This window comes from Sorex fumeus, unplaced genomic scaffold (assembly GCF_029834395.1).
Source record: "Sorex fumeus unplaced genomic scaffold, SorFum_2.1 ptg000063l, whole genome shotgun sequence".
Taxonomy (NCBI): Eukaryota; Metazoa; Chordata; class Mammalia; order Eulipotyphla; family Soricidae; genus Sorex; species Sorex fumeus.
The window spans coordinates 3,900,352-3,918,188 of record NW_026606120.1 but is presented as its reverse complement, the minus strand read 5'-3'; the positions used below and the strand labels follow the sequence as shown (position 1 = coordinate 3,918,188).

At 53.7% G+C, this 17,837-nt stretch overlaps 2 protein-coding genes across 2 annotated transcripts in view; both read right to left on the bottom strand.

Moving 5' to 3' along the window:
• Positions 1-271: 271 nt before the first annotated feature.
• On the bottom strand, positions 272-2,422 carry GPSM3 (G protein signaling modulator 3). Its single transcript, XM_056127750.1, has 4 exons — positions 1,942-2,422; positions 1,645-1,744; positions 1,212-1,411; positions 272-983 (listed from the first exon to the last, which is right to left on the bottom strand). The coding sequence occupies exons 1-4, from the start codon at positions 1,978-1,980 to the stop codon at positions 846-848; spliced, it is 477 nt and encodes a 158-aa protein (XP_055983725.1). The 5' UTR covers positions 1,981-2,422; the 3' UTR covers positions 272-845.
• A 1,530-nt stretch (positions 2,423-3,952) lies between these two features.
• NOTCH4 (notch receptor 4) overlaps positions 3,953-17,837 on the bottom strand; it is a 28,956-nt gene continuing 15,071 nt past the window's right edge. Inside the window, exons 19-30 of the mRNA XM_056127852.1 lie at positions 15,635-15,887; positions 15,101-15,213; positions 13,516-14,039; positions 11,053-11,436; positions 10,774-10,949; positions 9,330-9,549; positions 8,720-8,798; positions 8,506-8,644; positions 7,396-7,691; positions 5,872-6,019; positions 5,324-5,421; positions 3,953-5,165 (exon numbers count right to left, since the gene is read on the bottom strand). Of these exons, the coding sequence (XP_055983827.1) occupies positions 4,503-5,165; positions 5,324-5,421; positions 5,872-6,019; positions 7,396-7,691; positions 8,506-8,644; positions 8,720-8,798; positions 9,330-9,549; positions 10,774-10,949; positions 11,053-11,436; positions 13,516-14,039; positions 15,101-15,213; positions 15,635-15,887 (3,093 nt within the window). The 3' untranslated portion in view covers positions 3,953-4,502. The remainder of the gene's footprint in view (positions 5,166-5,323; positions 5,422-5,871; positions 6,020-7,395; positions 7,692-8,505; positions 8,645-8,719; positions 8,799-9,329; positions 9,550-10,773; positions 10,950-11,052; positions 11,437-13,515; positions 14,040-15,100; positions 15,214-15,634; positions 15,888-17,837) is intronic.

Sequence of the window (17,837 nt, the reverse complement as noted above, 5' to 3'; positions counted from 1 at the left end):
TTCACCGGCAGCTCAGTTCATATTTCTTGTCCTAATGACTCCCCTCCCTTTTCTACTTAATTAAAACCAGGAGAGGGGGCATAGGGGGGCGCATAATTAGGGAGGTCTCCAGCCGCTGCTTAATGAGCCGGTAATTAACTAGCCGGGGAGGGGAGCTGGCCTCGGGCCAGCCCGGAGCGCGGCCTCACCTTCCTCCCCTCTACCCCACGGCCCCAGACACCAGGCTTCAGGCTAGAGGCGAATCCGATTTATTCATAAACCTGAGGACAGACACACAGCTGCCGCGGGGAAGGCGGATGGGCAGGGCTAAGGTCCATTCACAACCCCCGGGGCCCCTCAATCCCCGGAGGTAGCACAGCGGCTCATGCTCTGCTGTAGGTCCTTCCCCAGGTCCTTACCGGGAAGGAGTGTGGAATGGGCTCACCCGTCAGGCCACACCTGAGATCCGCAGTGGGAGGCTGAGGACTGAACCCGCAGACCCTCAGCCTGACTTGGGGTGGCCCCACCAGGACCCACGACCCAGAGTCCCCACGGCTGTCAGAGAAGGGGTGGAGGGTCTGGACAGCCGAGGTCATCCTCTGGGGCAGGCTCCCAGGGACTCGGCAAAGAGTCTATCCTACCTTGACACTTCCTAGGGCCTATCCTATCCTATCCTATCCTATCCTATCCTACCTTGACACTTCCTAGGGACTGAGGCCTCTCACCCCCTCCCAGTCCCCGGGGAAAGTGGGTGAGGGTGATGACTGGATTCTGTTGGGTCTTCCAGCATCTGGCACCCCTGCCAGGCAGGGGTTGGGACAGGCTGTCCAGCTTCGAGGCCCAGATTTGTGGAGAGGTCTCAAATCTCAGCAGGTGTGTGCCGGGGGCTGGGATCTTTGCTCCTCCATCCGGCCCCCACCCTGAACTCTCAGCAGCAACTCCAGGAGCTCCTGGCCCCCTGGGGGCAGGGGTGGTTCTGAGCGCTGGGCTTCCATCCGCTGGCACTGGAGAGGAGGGACCATGGGGCTTGGTGAGGGTCGAGGGCAGTCCCTGAGGGAGCCAGGGCTGGTGTGAGAGCATGCAGGACATCTATGATGGGGTGGGACTCTAGGGCTAGGGTGAGAGGGCACGCAGCCTGGGGAGGAGGTAGGACCCCATAAAGAAGAGGGGTCTTGAAGCCTGAATCTCGTGGTGGCAGTGATCACGGCTTGGGTGGAAGCAGGAAATCTCACCTGGTGACTGAGGATGGTGCTGTAGAGCTGTTCTCTGTCCTCAAGAGGCCGGGGTGGGGCTCGCACTAGGTTCGGGGGGCTTGGGGGAGCATGGAAGGTGGCCCTCTGCTCCTCTAGGCGGCGGGACTGGGCCTCTGCCACCAGGTCCAGGAGTTGCTCAGTCTGCAGGGAGAGCAGGGAGGCCGAGCGGGGCGCCAGGACTGGGGAGCAGAGAGGGGCACTCAGAGACCGAGGAGTCAGCAGGGGCACAGAGGAGGTGATGGTGGGGAACTGGATGAAGAATAGGGAAGGGCACAGCTAAGGAGGGGAGAGGATGTAGAGTTCAAAGTTGGGGAGAGGGTCCATGATGGATTGATTGGGACCTAGGAGAGGAGTCAAGGGATGAAGATGTGGGGACCAGTATCAGGGAGATCCCGGTGTGTGTGTGTAGTACCTGTTTGGCGGGTTCCTCGAGGAGGGGATGGAGGAGCAGATCGCCAAGGCCGAGTGGTGGGGCTCACAGGGGGCCAGCCATGCTCATCCTGATGGGGCCCCTGAAGTGAACAGACAAGCGTTCTAGCCAAGCCGGGTGGAGTGGGCAGGGGGCTAGACCAGCAACCTATTTCCTCTTTCTGTGTCCCTCTTCCTGCTCAAAACCCTTCCCAGGCCATGGTCACTCGGTGTCCCCCCACAGGTCCTCTCACCTCCTTCCTCCCTACCGCCAGCCACCCACATCCCCTGCCCAGCTCACCTGCTCACCATCTTCTTCCTGGGGTCTCTCAGCCTCCATCCCATGGAGGGGAGAACCTGGAGGGGGCAGGGGAGCTGGGATTTGGGAGGAGGACCGGATCCCTGGGTTCCTGAGGGGAGTGGGGGCTGGAAAGGGGTGGGGGTGAACCAGGGGCTGGATGCCTGGGTACAGAACAGGAAACTCAGTTCCTGGTCAGCCCCCCATGGGCCCCGCCCATCCCTGTCAACTTCCTCCAGTTCTCTTTCCCACCCAAACCGCTTGCTTGCTGGACCTCTCTGGACCCCTGTGGAGCACAGAGACTGGGAAAAGCTCCTCCAGCTGCTGTAGTGTGGGATTCCTGGTGGGAAAGGACTAAAGGCCTCATCTCCAGAGATTCAGTAGCCCCCCAGCCTGGGCTGTGTTCCTTCCAGTCCCCTCCTCCCCTTCAGCTGTCAACACAGGAACTAGCTATACAGGAAGTGGTTTCACTCCTCCAACAGCACCCCCCTCCTGCACCCCCCCCCTCCACAGTCCAGGTTCCTTTCCTCCCTAAAGCCACCCTGATGTAGGTTTTGGCTCACATCAGCCTCCCAGCTTGCCTCTCACTTATTGGGACTGGCTCCAGTGGGAAGCATAAAATTCAGAAATGGCAGGTCCTCAAATATATTAGTATATTCTAGTTCTGATTAGTAAGCAATCCGTATTATTTAAATGGTTATCCCTGCTCTCCAAGTAGGCACCTTCCATCAGGGAGGTAAGATCTGCACCAAGTCCAAGAAGAATAAGCAGAGAGCGCCCATCTGGTCATGAATGAGGGATATAGTGTCGGGAAAGGGAGGACTATCTCCCTGATTTGGTCTTTAATGAGTGCTGGTCAGTCTCACTGGCACTAGGGTGAGATGAAGGTAGACTTATTAAGACCAACGGGTGGGGCAGGGAGATAGTACAAGGGTTAAGGCACTTGATTGCATGCGGCTAACCCTGATTCAACCCCTAGTACCACATATGGTTCCTTAGGCCCACAGTGACCCCTGAGCTCTGTGTGTGGTCCAAACCACCCTCTTCCCCTCAAGACTGATAAATGGCAACCTGTCATTTTAGGTTTATTTATAACGTGACTTGGAGCATGGAATATGAAGAAATGTTTTTTCTACTTGAAATTTTGGCAAATAAAATCTCTGCATTGTTTTCTGAAAGTGTTTTTTCTTTTTTTTGTGGGGGTGACTTCCAGAGCAGTGCTCAGCAGGCCTGTGGCCCACTCCCAGTGACACTCAGCCAACAAGGTTGGACAGTTTAATGCTGGGACTAGTGACTCCGTTTTGCTCAGTGGTGTTGGCGCCTCCAGTGATGCTTGGGGACTCAGGACTTTAGCTGTGTTGTAGGGGTGTCATGCAATGCTGCAGATCAAATTTACTTAGGTCCTTGTGCATGTAAGGCATGTACCCTTGGCCCCTGAGCTATCTCCCTGCACCTCAACAGAGCTTTAATAGTGTCTGCTTTATACAGTTGATGTGGAGTGAGATATGATAAAGTTCATGGTATATATAGTTGAATAAGTGGTAGTTATTAGTTTTCAAAATGTCTTGTTCCAATGTTATCACCTTGAAAAAAGTATAAACAGAAAGGTGAATAGTTTGAGATGTCTTCTCCATCCTTTCTCATTTAATGTAAAGTGCTAGGAGTCTCCTAAGTGGCCATAACTAAATACCCTTGGGAGAACAAAGGATATGCATGGCCTAGTATGTGTAGTTCCTCCCTGAGCTACTGGTTTTGTCTTCAGACAATACCGTAACATGGAACTGCCAAATCTACTTCATCTTGGTCTTAAACTATATTTAAAATTCTTTCGGTTTGGTTTTGGAAAACTCTCTTCTGGATACTATGGGGTTGCTCCTAGTGGTACTAGGGACCATGCTGTTCAGGGACCAAATTCAGGGCTCCAGCGTGCAAATCTAAATCTCACAAAATTCTAAAAGCACTATGCACTTTCATATTTTTTCCAAATTCTACTTCCCAACCCCTTTAAAAAAGGAACACTTCAAATGAGTTTTATTAACAGGTGAAATATTTAGATTCTTAAATAGAGACAGGAGTGGTTGAAAGAATGCTTCATCCTTGCAGTAGTTGGTTTGGGGGTGGGGAGAACGCAAGGAGTCATAAGCTAGTCGGCCTGTAGCACCTACATAGTCCTAGCACATAGCAGGTGCTCAATAAATAGTTATCAGCTGGACAGCGGGGGAGCTATGAGACAGACGGTCCTGTTATTCTACAGGAATAAACATATCCTATATAGCGTTCTTGGTCCCAGTTCAGCATTATATCCCTCACTCCATCCTCTTGCAGCCCCATAATCCCTGGGAGAGGCTGGGTCCTCTTCATCCCATCACCCGAATCCCATTTCCAGGGCTGCAGCTGCTCCACATGGAAGCCGGTGATGGTACTGGTGGGCATTCACTCCTTTGAGAGAGCAGTACATTTATGGCTCATTTTGGGGGCTCGAGGATCTGAAAATCTGGAGTGCTTCCAGACTGCCCGTCATCTAACGGGCATTGATTTTTCAGACCCCCTCCGCGCCAGGTAACCTAGTTTTCACCACCGCTCCCCTTACTGAAGTGTACCACTTGGTGGGCTGGGAGACCCCAAGTAAGTTGAGGCGATCCAGGTTCCGGGGACGGAGTCAGGCAAGGGGGCGGGACCGGCGTGCTGGAGGAGGGGCTGAAGACTCCCCCCAAGGTCACCCAATCGCAAGGCCAGTCGGCAGCTGAGCCCACCCCGCAGCTCCCGGGCGCAACCCCGGAGCTTCCCCGTACCATCGCCGGGTTGGGCCGGGGCTCGCGCATGCCTGCTGAGAATCTCCGGCCGCGCGGGGGCGGGCCTCCCCCGCCGCCTCCTCCTCCTCCTCCTCTTCCTCCCTTCGAGAAGTTCCGGTGCTGCGGGCCGGCCCCGGCTGACAGCGTCCGGCTGCGCGGCGGGGCCCCGCCCCTGGGCAGGGCCGCGGCCCCCGACGCCGAGCGCGCGCGCGGGCACTGCCCCGCCCCGCGGCCCCGCGCGCCTCTCGGCCGCGCCTCCGGGGGCGCCGCCCCTTCCAGCAGCGTCAGCAGGTCCCAGTGGTGGCGCTGGCGGGCGACGTCTCTGGGCGCCAGTCCCGTGTGGTCCCGCAGCCCTCGCGCCGCCCCCAGGCCCAGCAGCAGCTGGGCCACCTCCACCGCTCCTTCGCGGGCTGCCAGGAAGAGGGGCGTCTGCTCCTGGGGGGGAGGAAATAGCCACGGGGTGAGGTCAGGGGAGGAACGGCCCTCCGCGACCCCGCCCGCCCCGGGTGGGCCGAGCCCGGCTTCCGTGCGTTCCGCGGCTGTTTCCTTATTTCGGAGGGGGAGGGGGAGGGGAGCCCGCGACCCGAGCTAACCCTGCCGTCCTGTGCGTCCTTATCAGCTCCGGCCTGCAGGAGGGAGCGGGCGGCCCGGGCGTTGTTCACGGCGGCGGCCCAATGCAGCGCGGTTTTTCCTGGGTGGGGGTGGGGGGTGGGGGAACAGGGAGGTTGTTAGCCCGAGGCTGGGGGCGCCAGACGCCAAGGGTTCCGGTTTCCCAAGGATTCTGGTCTGGGGGGGAGGGCTGCTGGGAACCGCCGGGTCCCTCGGAGACGGAAGCGTTACCGGGGTGACCGACTGGCAGCAGGAAGCATTGCCCTTGGTGACGTCACCGACACGCGGGCGGGACAATGGGGCATTGTTCTGGGGTCGGTGGGACCGGGAGAACACCTTCCATCCCGAGACCTCTCGCTGGCTCATGCTCTCCTTCCCCGGCCTAGTTCCCTTTAGGCTGGGTGTCCGGGTGTGTGTGAGTGTGTGTTTGTGTGTGTGATGGGAGGGAGTGCCTTAGCCTCCACCTGGTTCCTCTGCTGCTCCTTCCTCTTGAGTTTTATCTTAAGCCCCATCAGACTCGACAGATCCGTACCCCATTTATCTCTGGCCCCGACATCTGCTTGGGCCGCAATCAGCTCTTCAACTAGGTCCTCCACTGCCAGGCGAGCGGCCAGCATCAGGGCTGTGGTCCCATCTTCTGTCCTGGCATCCACTGAAGTCTGTCTGTTTCGGAGTAGGATCTGGGGGTCCAAAGTGACTCCAGTTAGGTCAATTTTTTTTTCTTTTTTTTATGTGCAGGCCACACCTGGCACAGTGTTCTTGGGTCCCCAGCAGTGTTCCATGGACCAATGTGTTCTGGGAATCCAACCTATTCCCCCTCTCCCACCCCGGGTCAAACCCAGAGCCTCAAATATGCAAGGCAAGTGCTCTACCGTTGAGTCACATCCCATCTTTGTATTTTTTTTGGGGGGGGCTACCCAACTGCTCAGGATTGTGGGTCTATTTCTGGTAATGCTTGTCTTCACAGTGCTATTTTTGACAGGTGTTCACTTATGGTTGGGGTGGGGCATGCAGTCTACTCCTTTGAGCTTTCTCCGTGGCTTTGCACTGTCATAGCTCTGCACTGTCCTGTTGTTCATCGATTTGCTCGAGCAGGCCCAGTAATGTCTGCATTGTGAGACTTCTTGTTACTGTGTTTGGCATATCGAATACGTCACGGGGAGCTTGCCAGGCTTTGCCGTGCAGGTGAGATACTTTCGGTAGCTTGCCCGGCTCTCCGAGAGGGGCGGAGAAATTGAACTCGGGTTGGTCATATCAACTGCGCGCAAGGCAAACGCCCTACTGCTGTGCTGTTGCTCCAGCCCTCTCCCCAGTCATAGTTTTATTTATATATTTTTATTTATACAATGGAATCCAGGGGTTTTTTTTGAAACGTGCTCTACCACTTGAGCCACATCTCTGGCCACTCATTTTTTTGTGTGCCTGGGACATACCCAGTTTATTCTTGTCTCAGTCCTCAGGGACCACTCCTGGTTGTGTTTGGGGAAATCACATATGGTGCTTAGGACTGAACCTGTAGGCCCCATGCAAAGCCTGTGCCTTATGCCTTACCCATTATACTTTCTCCAACCTTGCCTCATACTTTTCTTATTTTGTTTTTTGGTGGGGGTGCTTAGGGCTTACTACTGTCTCTGCACTCAAGGATCTCTTATGGTGGGGCTTGGGTCCATATGTGTTGTTGGGGACCAAACCCAGGTCAACCACACGCAAGGCAAGCACTCTACCTGCTATACTATTTCTCTAGCTCTCCTCACACTGGTTTTTATTTGGGGGCCACACTGAGAGGTGCTCAGAGGTTTACTTCTGGCTCTGCTCAGGGATCACTCCTGGTGGGCTCTGAGGACCATATAGGATGTCATTGATTTAACTTGTGTAAACCCATGTGCAAGGCAAACGCTCTAACGCTATTATCATTCCGCTCCTACCTCATACTTTTCCCAACCCAGCTGTTCCCCCCTCATTTTCTCAGACCTTCTCTGTATCAAACTCGGGAATGGTTTTGCCATGCGGTGCAGGTTTGCCCACTGAGTTCTGTTAGACCCCACTGTGCACTGACCTGGCAGACCTCCTGAGCATCCGCAGCCACGGCTGTGTGAAGGGGCGTGCGCCCAGCCTGATCGGGCTGGTTGGGATTGGCTCCAGCCTCGAGGAGGCGTCGGGCAGCTGTTGGCCGAGAGAATCTGGCAGCCAGATGCAGGGGTGTCTCCCCAGTACCTGTGGTGTGAGCCTGAGGACAGACTTCTCCGCCTAGCAGGGGTTCCCAGGGCTCAGGGCCCCCCAGCCAAGCCCCCTGGACGGTCCGGGACTCCACTTTCTCACAGCAAACTGCTGACATCAGGGGTGTTACCCTACCTGGGAGTGACAGAAGAGGAGGCAAGTAATAAGTAATAGGACATTTTTTGAGGGGGCACACGGACAGCATGAGGGAGAATCATAACCTGAGGTGTTGGGAAGACCCACTCTGACCCTTGATTTTCTGTGAATTTAGGTGAGTGACTTCTATTTTGCTTTGGGCTTCAATTTCCTGTAAAAGGAGCCAGCAACCTAATTCTCAAACATTTCAGGATAATTGGTTCTCAAGCTTCAATCTGTTTTATTTTTCTTTTTGGGGGGCAGGGTACGGGACACTCCTTGCAGGGCTCAGGTGACCACATGGGTCCTGGGGATTGAACCCTGGTTGCTACATGGAAGGATGGAAGGCAGCCGGCCTTTTTTTTTTTTTTTTTTTTTTTTTTTTTTTTTTTGCAACGGGCCTTCTAAGGTTCAGTCTAGATCAGATTTACCTGAAGGAGTTGTGAAAACACTGATTTCTCAATATCTTGAATTCTGAATCTGTAGCTCTAAAGCAGAACTGAGAATATTTTTTGGGGGGGAGGCGCGGAGGAGGTCATTCCTGGAGGTGTTGAGGAGATCATGTGGTGCTGGGCAATGAACCTCCAAAGTGTGTACTCCAGCTCTCTGAGCTATGTCCTTGGCCCAGAATTTGCCTTCCTAGCAAGTTTTCTTTTGATTGAACTTCTGTCAAGGGATAACCACATTTTGAGAGTCACTATTCTGAAGCACTAACTTTAACATTAGTTGCTTCAGTTTGGATATCAAAGGATGCTCTGCTTGGTAAATGGTCAAAAGGCGATTTCATTTCCTCGGTCCGGGTTGACTCACATACCAGGTCCACAGGAGTCCACGTCAGTGACCTCCATCTCTGATTCCTGGGGAGGAGTCAATATGGCTTCCTGGGGGAGCTCCCAGAGGTCACCACTCAGAGGCCAGAGTTGGCACTTGGAGGGTGAGGCCATGTCTTCAGCCTTGGGGATCAGAATAAGGGTCATGAAGAAGACAGTTTATCTCCCTCCAGCCCTACTGTGCTCTGGTGCTTTTACCTGGCACAGCGCTCCTTCCTCAAGACCTGAGCAGATCACGACTCCATCCTCATCAACTTCTGCCTCTGATTTCAGTGTCCTTGGAGAGAAGGGGGTTGGCGATAGAGAATACATGGACTTATGACTTTCAGAGTCCACAGGATTCCCAACAGCCATCCTCTCGTCCCTGTCCGGTGTTCATTTTTTGATCTTTGGGCTACACTCAGAGGTGCTCAGGGGTTACTCCTGGCTCTGTGCTCAGGCATCACTCCTGACAGGGCACGAGGGACCATATGGGATGCTGGGGATCGAACCTGGGTCTGTCATATACAAGGCAAGTGCTCTGGCCCCTTCTGTGTTTATTTTCTGCAGTAATGTCTCATACTGCTGCTTTTTTTTTTTTTGGTCACACCTGGAGATGCTCAGAAATTACTCTTGTCGGGCACCGACATCCCATATCCCACATCCATATGGGATGCTGGGGATTGAACCCAGGTCAGCTGCGTTCAAGGCAAACGCCCTACCCACTATACTATCACTCTGGCCCATCATACTGCTTCTGATCATAAATAGCTTCACAGGAAAGATCCTGCCCACACCCCCCCCACCCCCACCACCATTTCCCTCTTACTTGAGGCCAATGCTGTCCTCTCCCAGGGGGGGCCTACGTCGGTGGGGAGTCGGCCGAGACTGAGACCTTCGAGTGAACCCAGGGGGCAGCCAGAGGGCCCCATGCTCTCTGCGACGCCTCCGAATGAGCTGGAGGACAAGAAGGGCCCCGAGGACCAGAAGAAGCAATCCCGCCACTGGCGAGCAGAGCACAGGCCAGGGGAGCTGGTTGTGGGGGGGTGCTGGTGAGAGAGTTACAAAAAGAACATTCCTGGTGAGGCTGGACTGTACCAGGAGCTGGACAAACGCAGGAGCCTATCACTGCCTTTGTTTCCTATCTCTAAAATGATAGATTTGGGGTGGGGGTGGGGTGTGCACCTGGGGATCTAACCCAGAGCTCCTGCATGTAAAACATGCGCTCCAGCCCTTGACGCTATCACCACAATCCTAAACTGGAAATTTGGTTTTGGTTTTGGAGCCAAGCGGTGCTCAGGGCCTGCTCCTGACTTGGGGATTGCTTCTGTCTCAGGAGTTGCCTCTCAGCAGTGCTTTGGGGAACATGAGGTTCCAGTGATCGAACCTGGGTCAACTGCATGCAAGCAAGTGCCTTTACTACCCTCTCTCCAGCCCCCAAATCGGAGTTTTATTAGAGCATACTTTTTTTTTTTCTTTTTGGGTCACACCTGGCAATGCACAGGGATTACTCCTGGCTCTGCACTCAGGAATTACCCCTGGCCGTGCTCAGGGGACCATATAGGGATGCTGGGAATTGAACCCGGGTCGGCCGCGTGCAAGGCAAACGCCCTACCTGCTGTGCTATTGCTCCAGCCCGGAGCATACTTCTTGAGATTGTTGGGAGGATTAAGTGAATTGGTACTTGAAAGTGCTTATTAAACAAGGCCTGGCTTAAGAGTAAAGGTAAAGGTAAAGGCCCTCCCGTTGATCGTCGATTTGCTCGAGCGGGCCCAGTAACGTCTCCATTGGAGACTTTGTTGTTACTGTGTCTGGCATATCGAATACTCTCGGTAGCTTGCCGGGCTCTCTGAGAGGGGCGGAGGAATCGAACTCGGGTCGGCCATGTTGGCCGCGTGTAAGGCGAACGCCCTACCCGCTGTGCTATCGCTCCAGCCCTTAAGAGTAAACAGCGACTTATATAACGGTTAGTCCACGTACTATGAACTATTCAGTACAGAAGTAATTGCACACTCTCAGCCTAGTAGAGGACAGACCAGAAACTCAAAGACTGTGCGAAGCCTTAGAGATCAGAACAAACTGCTCAGGGAAATAAGGAAACTACAGAGCGGATAGGCCAAGAGGGGACCCGGTTAAAGACTGCAGTTAGGAGGCTTTGTCCTCTCAGAGGAGACTGGGCTCCAGAGATCCTATTGCATTTGACCTCCATGGACGGTTACTGACTTGACAGCAAACCTGGGAACAAAGTCAGGAGAAATGAGAGGGTCACTTACCAGTGCCTGCACGCGCGTGGGCGGCCAGCAGAGGTCCTGGCAGTAGGGGCTCCAGAGCCCCCACTGCAGCCATCGCTGCCAGGAAGCGGAGCAGGAGCCCGGGGTCCCAGGGACAGTGGGAGGCGGGGCGTTCTGGGCCGCAGTGGGACATATCAACACCCATCACCACCACAAACCTGTGGGAAAGCACCCCAGAAAGCCGTGTGTTGCTTCAGAGCCCCGTTCCCCCTGCTGGTTGCAGAGCTGGCGTCTGCCCTGCTCTTGACCCAGAATCCTTACCCTGTGCTGAGAGCGTCGGCCTCCTTGCCCACAGGTTGTGTCTGAGGCGCTGCTCTCTTCTGATAGGACGGGTCCATGGATCCCTGTAGCTCTTCTTCAGCCTGGGCCCCGGGATAGGGGTACACCATGTTCCCGCCATCGCTGTCCTTCCTGACCCAGAGCCCCACCCTCAGAGTCAGGGATAGCACACGGGCCAGGGCAAGCAGCTGCTGGTCCAGGGCCTGGGGGCTCAGCACCACCAGCAAGACCAGGGAGGGCCCCCACTCAGCTTCGCTGTCTCTGGGCCTGCAGTCACCCCCATCCCAGCCACATTCCGGGGTGTTGCAGCCCTTCTCGCAGTGCCCATTGTGGAAATGGTCGCGGCAGTACTGATCATAGGCGGGGCTGTGGAGTGAGGAGAGGGACACTCAGAATCCCCATCAAGACCTCACCCCTACTCTGCCTGAGAGGATTTGGCTGTGCCAGTTTCCAGACTCTGGTTCTCAACCTTTCACATCTAAACTCTAGCAGCTGAAAACTGCTCTCCATAGTCCCTGGCTTCTTAAACTGTGGCACATGACCCAGGGCTCACAAAAAGTCGAAAAAAATTGGGAACCAGCAGTGCTCAGGATTACTCCTGGCTCTGTGCTCAGGGGTAGCTCCTAGCACTGCTCAGGGAACCATGTGGTACCAGGGACCAGACTTGGGTCTCCTGCATGCAAGGCATGTGCTCCAGCCCCATGAGTCTCTCCGGTCCTGGAAAAACTTGAGAGTCAGTACTGTGGATAGGGCTCTTGGCTTGCACATACTAATCTGGGTCCAATCCCCGGCATCTTGTATGGTCCCTTGAGCCTGCCAGGAATGATTCCTGAGCACGGGGCCAGGAGTAAGCCCTGCCCCCTGCTTGGTGTGACCCCCAAATAAAATTAAAATAAATTTGATTATTATCAGTAAGTGTTTGACTTGTATTCCTAATGTTTCAATATACCACTGTTTTGTAAAACTTTCTTGGTGAGGGGCTGGAGTGATAGCACAGCAGGTTGGGCATTTGCCTTGCACGCGGCTGACCTGGGTTCGATTCGCAGCATCCCATATGGTCCCTCAAGCACCGCCAGGAGTGATTCCTGAGTGCATGAGCCAGGAGTAACCACTATGCATTGCCGGGAGTGACCGGAAAAAAAAAAAAACACCTTTCTTGGTGAAAAGGGTTGAGAGTGGAAAAGTTTGAGAGCAATGAACTCACATAGGCTCTGGATGGAGGCGACCCAGACACCCTAATATCTACTAATACCTTTATTTTTATCTTGAGGCCTTGCAAACAGTGCTTAGGAGGCTGGGGTCTAATTCTTGACATTCTCTAGCCTGGAAATGCTCTGGTTGGCAGTGCAGCCCTGCTTGGACACAGTGTTGCTGGGGACCACAGGGGCCCCTTCCTTCCCAGTGCTGGGGGACCACCAACACCACCAGTGCTTGAACGCCTCTAGGACTACACCTGGTAGTGCTTAGGGGACCATGTAGTGTGGGAGGTCCTTTCATATGTGAGGCATGAGCCCCTGACCCCCGAAATACCTTCTAAGCCTGTACTTTGCTTAGTTTTTTCTTTTTTTGGGGTGGGGGGCATACCCAGTGGTGCTCAGGGATTACTCCTGGTGGGGACCAGGGGACCATGTGAGGAGCAGGGGATCAAACCTGGGTTGACCACGTGCAAGGCAAGTGTCCTACCCACTGTACTATGGCTCTGTCTCCTGCTTTTTTCTTTCTTTGGGTTGTGGGGCAACACTGGTGCTCAGGGCTTACTCCTGGATCTCTGCTCAGGGGTCAGGCCTGGTAGTGCTTGGGAGACTGCTGGGATCAAAGGGGGATCAGCTGCATAGAAGGCAAGTCCCCTCCCCACTGTACTACCTCTAGTCCCTGTTCCTGTCTCCTGACTCCCTGAAGGCAAATCAGGGTCCTTTCCCTCAGAGAATACTGTAGCACTGTTGTCACTGTTGTTCATGTTTCTCATCGATTCGCTCCAGTGGGCACCAGTGCCGTCTCCATTGTGAGACTTATTGTTACTGTTTTTGGCATATGGAATATGTCATGGGTAGCTTGCCAGGCTCTGCCATGCAGGGGGGATACTCTCTGTAGCTTGCCGGGCTCTCCGAGGGGGATGGAGTAATCGAACCCGGGTCAGCTGCGTGCAAGGCAAACGCCCTACCCACTGTGCTACATTGCTGCAAAATAGTCCAGGACCAGAGTCTTGAGGCCAGAGCCCCCCTTTCTTGGTTCCTCCATTTAGTGCTGACCGCTTCCTGGATTGGAGTCTAGCACCTGGATTGGAGTCTAGTCTTGCTCTGCTTAGCCAAGCAAACGCCCTGAAGCTTGAGGCTGTAATCACATTGTCATTTAGTGGCTTCTACGTCCTTCCTACTGCCCTCATGATCCCTCCTCCTCCCACTGTCCTCCCCTCAGCCCTCCTGGCCCTCAGGGGTTCAGACTCACGTGCAGGCTGCAGGAGTCTCGCAGTCATAGCCGTCGAATAGACACTCTTCAGAGTCACACTGCGGATGGCACTGGCCATCCCGGAAGAGCAGCCAGCACTGAGACCTGGTGGGACAGTCCTTCCAGGGGTCTGGGACCCCCAGGGAGCAGTCCCCCTCGTCCCAGTTCCCTCCTGGGCCACTGCAGCCGCTATCACAGGCCCCATCGCCCCGTCTGCCCTCACAGCCATTCGCTTCTGGCCCTTGACATCGGGGTCCAGGAGAGCTGGGGGGACAGGAGCATCGGAAACCTGGGCCCCCCAGCCCAGGGATCTCTGAACAGCTGCCGTTGTGTAGACAAGGAGAGGGAGGGCCACAGCCTTGAGGAGCGGGTGGGGTCAGGCAGTCAGGACCCCCATAACCATTAAGACAAGCACAGCTGGGTGGGAGGCCTGGCTTGGGTGAGGGCAGGCAGAGGCCACCGTGGTGGCAGTGGTGGGAGCCACAGGAGGGGGCTCTGTGGCTGCAGGTGGGGCCTTCGAAACCCTGGAGAGAGGAGGAGAGACGTTAGGGCTTTTCATTATTATTCCCACTCCCCGTTGAGCTAATTAATACCCAGGTTCAGTGAACTTAGAGGGACTAGATAGATTCTATCTGGAAGGACCTGGAAGGTTATCTTGTGCAGCTGCTGAAACCATGTCCCACAGTAATTTCACATGGTAAGGTGAAAAGGGATGAATCATGCTTATCTGTGTGCAACAACCTGAATAAATCGCAGTTTTATGATGCAATTCCTGGAAGGCTTAACAGTTATTGGAGTGATATTAACAGGACTAATATATTATCTTAATCCTTAGAGATAGGATTATGCTCTCTCCTCCTCTGGAAGAACATATCAGTCATTGTTAATATTGTAATTCTTGGGTCAGGTTCATGGGCGCTATCTTGTAAGAATAAGTGTTAGTATATCATGAGCCAAAGCCAGAATCTGTGTGGGTAGTGCAACACACACATACACACACACACACAATCATCCAACTACACAATGGCCCCTTAGACTTCGTCCATATTTCTAAAACTTCGATTCATGCTATGACCATTTTTCTCTTGCAGTGTAGGATATATTTTAATAAAGCTAGTTTGCTATGGTTGTTAGTCTTCTGGAAGAAATCTTTTTTTTTGGGGGGGGTCACACCCAGCAATGCGCGAGGGTTACTCTTGGCTCTGCACTCAGAAATTACTCCTGGCAGTGTTTGGGGGACTGTATGGGATGCTGGGAATTGAACCCAGGTCGGCTGCATGCTAGGCAAATGCCCTACCCTCTGTACTATCCAGACCCCTGGAAGAAATCTTTAACATTCAGATTCTCAAAGTGAGGTTTAGATTGAGCCCAGATTCAGTGGTTCTAGGGGCCTTACCCCTCCTAGAGCCTTGTAAATCTGGTGGCTTTCTTCAATAATTACCACTCTAGGACTCCTCCAGACTCACATCTAAGATCTCACCTTGCACCAGGATGGGGGAACCAGTTATGGGGACAGCAGGGTGGGAGCACCAGTGTGGGGGTGCCAGGTTGAGGGTACTGGAGGAGCATCTTTTCCGTTACTCACCTGGGGGCAGTGGCAGGTGAAACCTGAGCCTGGTCCTGCAGTGCTTTCACAGGACCCTCCATGAGAGCAGGGCTGACTCTGGCAGGGATCGACCTCCACTTCACACCGCTGGCCTGTGGCAGGGTGGGAATAGACATCACACACTTCAGTCACTTGCCTCTTCCTAGCTTATCTCCAGGAATACCAGCAGTACCCAGCAGTGCAGGCAAAGGGACCCTGGGGCCATACTCTTGGACAAGACACCGCCTCTCTTCTTTTTTTAAATTAATTTATTTTTGCTTTTTGGGTCACACCCGGAGGTGCACAGGGGTTACTCCTGGCTCATGCACTCAGGAATTACTCCTGGCGGTGCTCAAGGGACCACATGGGATGCTGGAAATTGAATCCAGGTCGGCCACGTGCAAGGCAAACGCCCCACCCACTGTGCTATGGCTCCAGCCCCAAACACCACCTCTTTGAAAAGGGAGTTGTCTAGGTTTTCATGGTTGACTCAGCTGGGCCTCAAACATCTCTCTGTCCCATCGTGGGCCTCACCTGTGTGCCCAGGCAGACACTGGCAGAAAAAGGCATTGGCCAGAGAATGGCAGGCAGCTGTGCCTGTGGGGTTGCAGGGTTGGTCCAGGCACTCATCCACGTCCCCCTCACAACGCAGCCCCACAAAGCCCGGAGGGCAGGCACAGTGGAAGCCTCCAGGCTGGGGGGTGCAGGTCCCATGGTTGTGGCAGGGTTGGGACTGACAAGCGTCGTGTTTCTTCGAGCAGTTCTGTCCACTGTAGCCTGGGCTGCACTGAAGGCAAGGAGGGTGGGTTAGGGAACCAGTTAACACCACAGGGAACCCACTTCAAAAGCCTGCATAGGCCCAGTCTTCCAGCAGAAACCGTTACTCAACTCATCAAATCCGGTACCAGTAGCTTAACCCTTCTATCAACTCCACAGGATATGTAGTTCAATAATACAACCCAATCCATCTCCTCTCCCAAATAACCACAATGAAATACAGTTCTGTGTTTTGTGAAACTTTTCTTTCCCACTACACAATTTTCCAGGCTCTGTCCTATTACACACACACACACACACACACACACACACACACACACATAATGATAAAATGGTTTTTGTTTTGGGGCCACACCTGGCTGTGCTCAGGAACTACTCCTGGCTCTATGCTCAGGAATTACTGGTGGTACTCTGGGGGACCTATGGATGCCAAGAATCTAATCGGGTCAGCCATGTGCAGACAAAACATCCTCCCTGCTGTACTTTTGCTCCAGCCCCTCTGTCCTACTTTATTAAGCCAGACACTGTCTGGGACACTGGGAATACAGCAATCCAGAATCTCTGCTTCCACGAAGTTCTGAGACAACCAGCAAGGGTGATAACTCACAGTTATTACATGCTCATTGCGAGACACATACAGAACCTCATAAAACCATCTCCCAATTTTGCTGTCTGGATGATCCCATCTGAATGGCACTTCACAGAAAAGAAAACCGATTCCTTGACTTGTTCACATGTTTTGTACCAGTCACACAGCTAGTACATGTCAGGGTTGGGGTGCACTGCATGACTGACACAGAACCAATGGCCTTAGCTATTTTCTGATGGTTTCACTTTCTGCCATTTGCTAAGTTCTTTCGAGGGAAGGAGAGCAAGCAAGAATGGAGTACTGGGGCTGGAGAGATAGTAAAGTGGGTAAGGTGTTTGCTTTGCATGCGGTCGACCCGGTTTGATTCCCAGCATCCCATATGGTCCCTGAGCACTGCCAGGAGTAATTCCTGAGTGCAGAGCCAGGAGTAACCCCTAAGCATTGCCGGATATGACCCCAAAAAGCAAAATTAAAATAAATAAATAATATTTAAAAGAAGAATGGAGTACTGGGAAGGCTTACAGAAAGATGGAGAAAAAGGGATTTGCCAAGATCTGTAGCGTGGCCAGACAGAAGGAAGAAGCAGATAAGGGAGGTCTGAAGAACCCCTGAAGGAGGGAGTTTCATGAGAGAAGTCAAGTTGGATGATGAGCACCTGGGAATCGATACCAATCATACACTGTCTTTGTTTGAAAACATGGCAGGAGATGGAGAGATAGTACAGGGGTCATAGCATTTGCCTTGCATGACACTGCTCCTGGTTCAATCCCTGTTACCAGGTATGGTGCCCAGCACCACTGGGAGTGATCCCTAAGAACAGAGACAGGTGTAAGCCCTGAGTGCGCTGTTGTGCTCCAAACAAAAGTTCACAATAAAGTTAAACATTTTACATGTTGAAGAAAGATGGTGGTTAGGGAGTTTGCATGATGCCTTCTGCTTGAAACCATGGATTACAGAGGCCATGTGTCTGGGTTTGAGTCCTGACTTTGCTTCTCTTGCATGATGACCCAAACCACCGAAAGAAGCCCTAACCTGCCTAGAGAGAATGCAGGAGACCCGATGCTGAGAAACTCATCCCCAGCCATGCCCAGTGAGAGAGGGGTGGGCCAGGCCATTGCAGATACAGTGTGTAGTGGACAGAGGCTGAGAGGCAAGAGCCAGGATGAGGTGCAGAGGGAACCAGTTGCAGTTTGAGTTGCTGGAGCAGAGGGCAAGGGTAGTGGGCAGGGATGAGGCCTGAGAGGCAGGCCAGGCTGGGCCAGGCAGGTCTTGAAATTTGTTCTGAGAGGGATGACCAGCCACTATAGGGTGAAGAGGAGAGTGATAGACCAGCTTAACGCTATCAGAAGAACACTGTGGTATGGGGTCAGA

Coding starts and splice junctions, on each gene's coding strand:
- GPSM3 (XM_056127750.1), bottom strand. CDS start 1,980: ATGGAGGCTGAGAGACCCCAGGAAGAAGATGGTGAGCAG. Junction 1,745..1,941: donor AGGAAGAAGATGGTGAGCAG/GTGAGCTGGGCA, acceptor TGTTCACTTCAG/GGGCCCCATCAGGATGAGCA. Junction 1,412..1,644: donor TCGAGGAACCCGCCAAACAG/GTACTACACACA, acceptor TCTGCTCCCCAG/TCCTGGCGCCCCGCTCGGCC.